Here is a 5,612-nt window from a genome sequence, read left to right as displayed (position 1 = left end):
AAAAACAAAGGGAAGGCATACCTATTGTGACAAAGTTGCTATCAGAGATGAAAACATCATTTTTTGAAGTATTAGAGAAAATGAAACATAGAATTACAAACAAACAATTTATTACTCCAAGAGTGAGTAGTTCATTGAAGTATTTGGAAGACGAAGTTAGGAATATGTCAGAAGATAAAAAAATTGAGGGCATTTTCATGGGGTCTGAAGCAGTTAGTAAGTTGCAAACGGAGAGTGTCAGCTTGAGTCAGCATGCATGGGAGAAGCTGAGAGAAAGATTGTTGATTATAGCCCAAAGGCCATAGGAAGTTATACTTTGGAAGAATCTACAGTTTTAGCTTTGAATAGCAAAGTAACAAAATAAGAGGAAGCTATTAGAGAGTTGCAACTGCAGGTTGAGAAGTTCTATCAAGAGCTGAAACAAACTAAAGAAGAGGAGCTACAGCTACAAATAGAATCTTCATCGAGGTTTTTGACTAACAAAAAAGGCTATGTGTGTAGTTTTTTGGATATGCAGGTTGTACAAGAGAAAGTAGGGGTCCAGCTTGAAAAGCAAAGCATAAAAGATCGGGTAGAAGAAATATAGTATTCTACAAGTTCATAAGTGATCACCTTCTCCCCAAATGTGCATCCCAATTAATGCTCTTAGACCCTTGTAAATTTTTTTTTGACCTCATCTATCTTCGCTGCAAGAAACGGGCACAAAAGGGCACAAAGCATTGGAACTTTCGTGTGACTTTGTCCTTAACTCTGTGGTAAATGTTAGAGAGAGTGAGCTCAGTGGCCGCATAACAGTTAGTACAAACCAGGAGATTCTTGACAACACGGGCACACACAATAGCCAAGCTACTCATTGTGCACCCCTTCTTTGCATCTACAGATATGCTTTGTGATAAGAGATGCAAATCTGGGACATACCCTTCCTCATTTTTAGCGAAAGATCTTCAGCTTTGCATAAAGGGAACCTCTTGTATCCTTCACCAAAAATAAATGCCTGCATCATCTCAATCTCTCAGCCTGGAGTTCTGGGGCAGATGCGTAGCATACTTGGAAGTTGGAGCTTTCAAGCTCCATCAAAGGACCTATAGCAGCCTCCAGTCTTGACTGAAGTAGCAAGCAGCTCGCTTTGCTTGCAGCTGCTAGCTCCCCATCAGAGCTTAGTCCACCCAGTAGTGATACGGAGCTCAAAGTTCCCTCCATCATCGACAGCACCACATCTGTCCTGCGTGATTATTCCAACTGCTCTGAGCAAACCCCCTTTAGCCAAGGCAGCCTCTGCCTCGAGTTCAGCAGCTCCTCAAACCTCCCTCATCCTTGACAGCACCTACAATAGTTGCAAACCAGCGCCGCCCCAGCAACCAACAAAGTTTTCATAAGCTCAAGCTTCAAGGCTCAGATCATGGTTCTTGTGAGTCGTGTACTAAGCAGCCTTCTCCAAAGTTAGCCTCGACCATGCAGCTTTTTTCTCAACTGCTGAACTTCTCGGACACCCCATCCGCGCACAATAATCAATGCACAGCTCTTACTGGACTGCAGCATCAGCAGATTTCAGAGTGTACATGACTCCATGCGCATTGTTCCATAATTTTTTGCTCGGTGGGGAAGACGAAGGTGACGTGGCAGGCTAGGTACAGCACCGCTTCACTGTGTTGTGCCACATGTCGTGATAAGCATGCCAAATTTTATTCCCTTTTCAAGTTCAAAACGAACATATGGTCAGCTTGATCATACTCCTTCCGTGCTTGTCTTCTCACTCCCATTGCCTCGACCATTTTGTCTTCTCCTGCATGTGGGCACCTGCATAGATGTTAGACATCAAGACATAAGATGGAGCATCCGTTTCATCCAATCGCAACGCATACTCAAAGGCCAATCTTCCAAGCTCCACATTACCCCACTTTTGACAAGCACCCAACACCGTATGCCACATGACAAGATTAGGATGGAACGGCATTTTCTTAACCATTGCTACTGCCTCACCCAATTGGCCAGCACGGCCAAGCAGATCAACTATGCCAATGTGGTGCTTAATGGTAGGAGTGACGCCATAAACTCTGCCCATGGCCTCAAAGTAAGTCTGGCCCTTACCCACTAAACCTATGTGACTGCAGGCAGTAAGAACAACAGAGAATGTGACCCAATTTGGCTTTATCCCTTCTCGTCTCATTCCTTCAAGCATATGAAAAACAATTACACTTTCTCCTTGCTGAGCATATCCTGCCATAAGGGCAGTCCATGATACTATGTCTCGCGCTGGCAGCTTATCGAATGCATCCCGTGCTTCTGCAAGCGAACCACAGTTGGCATACATATCCACCAAGGTATTGCCAACAACGAGATCTCCTTCCAGCCCCTTCCTGGCTATTTCGGTATGCATTTCTCGGCCCTTGTCCATGATTCCTAAGCTGCCACAAGCTTTCAAGCTGCAAACAGCTGTGACAACATCTAGAGAGAGACCCTCTAGTTGCATCTGTTCAAGACAATTCAGAGCTCCCTCACTAGGCCCATGCTCAGCATATCCTGCAATGAGCGCAGTCCACGAGAACTCATTTCGATTTGGTAGCTTATCAAACACTTCCTGTGCTTCTGCAAGCAAGCCACATTTAGCATACATATCCAGCAAGGTGCTGCCAACAAGGACATCTCTTTCAAGCCCCTTTCTGGCTACCTCAGCATGCACTTCTCGGCCCTTGTCCATGGCTGCTATGCTGCCACAAGCTTTCAAGCTGCAAACAAATGTGACAGCATTTGGGGAGAGACCCCCCAGTTGCATCTGTACATGACAGTTCAGCGCTTCCTCACCAAGCCCCTGCTCAGCATATCCTGAGATCAGTGTGTTCCACGAGACTATGTCTCGAACCGGCAGCTTGTCAAACACTTCACATGCTTCTACAAGTGCGCCACATTTGGCATACAGATCAACCAAGGTGTTACCAACAAGAAGATCTCTTTCCAGCCCCTTTCTCGCTATCTCAGCATGCATTTCTTGGCCCTTATCCATGGCTCCTATGCTGCCACAAGCTTTCAAGATGCAAACAAATGTGACAGCATCTGGAGAGAGACCCTCCAGTTGCATTTGTTCAAAACAGTTCAGCGCTTCCATAGAAAGCTCATGCTCAGCATATCCTGCAATCAGTGCATTCCATGAGACTACATCTCGAACTGGTAGCTTGTCAAACGCCTCCAGTGCTTCTGCAAGTGAGCCACATTTGGCATACATATCCACCACAGTATTGCCAACAACGAGATCCCTTTCTAGCCCTTTTCTGACTATATCGGCATGTATTTCTCGGCCCTTGTTCATGGATCGTATGCTGCTACAAGCTTTCAAGCTGCAAACAAAGGTGATAGAATCTGGAAAGAGACCCTCCATTTGCATCTGTTCAAGACAGTTTAGCGCTTCCTCACCAAGCCCATGCTCAGCATATCCTGCCATGAGCGCAGTCCACGAGACTATGTCATGAACTGGCAGTTTGTCAAACACTTCCCATGCTTCAACAAGCGAACCACACTTCACATACATATCCACCAAGGTGCTGCCAGCAAAAAGATCTCTTTCCAGCCCCTTTCTGGCTAGCTCAGAGTAGATTTCTCTGCCTCTTTCTGCATCTTTCAGTCTAGCACAAGCCTTTAGTATGGACACAAAAGTATGCTTGCTGGGGTGTACAGATTCCCCTTGCATTTTCTGGTAGAGGTTGAGGGCATGCTTTGAATCCCCCAATTCAACATAACCCCTGATGAGAAAATCCCAAGAATACACATTCCGATCGACCAGCTTGTTGAAAACCTGCTGAGCATCGCACATGCTTCCAACTTGGACCAACACTGGAACCAGGTAGTTCCCAAGATACCTATGATCTTCCAGCCCATTTCTGCACAAGTAGGCATACAAGCGCTTCGTGTAAGCGAGATTTTTCTTTGTTCTGCACTTATGCAAGATGCATGTAAGGTTCTGAATTGCAGGCGGCTGGGGCATCCCTTCCATAAACGTGAGTGCCTCCTCTAAGCTAAGTGTTTCCCAGCCACTCTTCTTGTGCAGTTCTTGTGCTTCAAATGCATTGACCTTTACTCCACTCTCCTTCAACGAGCGACAGTCTTGGGCCTGACCAGAGGATCCTTTGAGCCTAACCCAACCTGGATTGTACCAGCCATCTACCCATAGAGACTCCTTGGTGATCTTATGCTTGAAATCTGGAGACCTTGGGTTACTCTGTTCTTCAATTTTATAAGAGACCCATCAGACCAGTCAATCTATAGATTTACCGATAATTCAGTTCTGACCCGTCAATACTTACTTTGCTCTCTTGGTTGTCCCACCGCTTGCAGGGATCCGTAAAGTACTCCTTCCATAAAAGCTCTGACCCTGACCTACCTGCGAAAGGAACACCAATCGCCAGATGTCTATGACTTCGCTTTTTAAATAAGGAGCAACACACATCTATTACTAAACTAACCAAGGATACTCCATCGAACAAGAAAAGCCTCCAACATTCTTCACAGCGGTGACAGCGCTTTATGAAGCGTGAGAGGGACCAATCAACTGATAACTCTGATAGAAATTCGTAGGGCTAATTAGTTGCCGTTCAAGAGAAATGCTTTCCATGAACCCTAGCGTATCTGGTTCTGCTAAAATCATCCATGTAAAGATAACAAAAATCTTAGCGGGATGAAATGCATTTACGCTGAAGGAAGACAGTACCTGAAAGCGAACGTTCCTCAATCAGTGCTCTACTGTCCTGGGGAAAGTGAGGGCTTGATTGCCTGCGAAAAGGAGCTGCCAACCAGTCGGATGGAGGAGCTCCGGAACAGAAAAACTCCGAACGATGCTCCGAACGATGCATAGGAGGGACGATAGAGCTGCATAGTTCTCTCCCCCTTCCTGTGTACATGTCCATCATCATCGCGAGAAGAACTAGATCTTCCTTGAGATCAGGCCATGGAGGAGGAACTAGAATTGGAGAATGGCTGCCCTGTGTGGTGAGGAAATAGAATTAAAAGATGGCGCGCAGTGTGGTGCAGGAAACGTAGTCATCAGGCTACTAAGAGCCCATTCCCACGCTGTTTTCTGGAAAGCTGGCTCAGCGTTTAACAGCATTTTTGAGCATTTGTAGGAAATGTGTTCCCATGATCCTCTCCGCCAGAAAACCTGCGATAATCACAGGAAACCTACAACGAACCCATTCAATTTCATAAGATAAGCTCTAGAGGTATTGGCTGAACGCAGCTTGGCCGCGAAATGCTCGGGTGGAGAGGCCTTATCTCCCCACGGTTGGCTCCTACACTTACGGGGTGGCGAGTGGGAACAACCTCAACCCTGGCCTTTCAAGGCATTTTGCTGGCGCGGTAATGTGCTCTAAGGGCCTGATCACGCGATGTCCAAAAGTTCGCTGAATCTAATGCGTAAGACTGGATTTTGGAGATATGCATTCATGGCTTGCATTCATGGCTCTTACATAAAGCGCCTTTGGCTAGAGTGGATTTCCATTACATCTCATCGATTGGAGTTGTCACGGAAGCTGCTCCTCCAGCGGTGCTCCTCCTCCTTCGAAGAGAAGTTGCTCCCCTTCTCCGAAGGAGGGGGTCTACTTCCCTCTAACAATCAAACCAATTCG

General features: G+C 46.2%; 1 protein-coding gene across 2 annotated transcripts; it reads right to left on the bottom strand.

Moving 5' to 3' along the window:
- Window positions 1-777: 777 nt before the first annotated feature.
- LOC147901056 (pentatricopeptide repeat-containing protein At4g39530-like) lies at window positions 778-5,267 on the bottom strand. Of its 2 annotated transcripts, none has more exons than XM_087376092.1 (3): window positions 4,700-5,267; window positions 4,296-4,372; window positions 778-4,210 (listed from the first exon to the last, which is right to left on the bottom strand). In XM_087376092.1, the coding sequence occupies exons 1-3, from the start codon at window positions 4,899-4,901 to the stop codon at window positions 1,751-1,753; spliced, it is 2,739 nt and encodes a 912-aa protein (XP_087232218.1). In that variant the 5' UTR covers window positions 4,902-5,267; the 3' UTR covers window positions 778-1,750. The 2 variants fall into 2 exon arrangements, with proteins under 2 accessions (XP_087232218.1, XP_087232219.1); XM_087376093.1 differs by lacking the exon at window positions 4,700-5,267 and adding an exon at window positions 4,455-4,533.
- Between the last annotated feature and the right edge of the window lie 345 nt (window positions 5,268-5,612).

This window comes from Dipteris shenzhenensis, chromosome 6 (genome assembly GCF_047967505.1).
Source record: "Dipteris shenzhenensis isolate YYH24624 ecotype China chromosome 6, Dip_SZ_1.0, whole genome shotgun sequence".
NCBI lineage: Eukaryota > Viridiplantae > Streptophyta > Polypodiopsida > Gleicheniales > Dipteridaceae > Dipteris > Dipteris shenzhenensis.
The sequence above is the reverse complement of the archived record's forward strand: the minus strand, read 5'-3'. Positions and strand labels throughout refer to the sequence as shown.

Coding starts and splice junctions, on each gene's coding strand:
- LOC147901056 (XM_087376092.1), bottom strand. CDS start 4,901: ATGATGATGGACATGTACACAGGAAGGGGGAGAGAACTATGCAGCTCT. Junction 4,373..4,699: donor TGAGGAACGTTCGCTTTCAG/GTACTGTCTTCC, acceptor TTCCTTTCGCAG/GTAGGTCAGGGTCAGAGCTT. Junction 4,211..4,295: donor GGGACAACCAAGAGAGCAAA/GTAAGTATTGAC, acceptor ATTGAAGAACAG/AGTAACCCAAGGTCTCCAGA.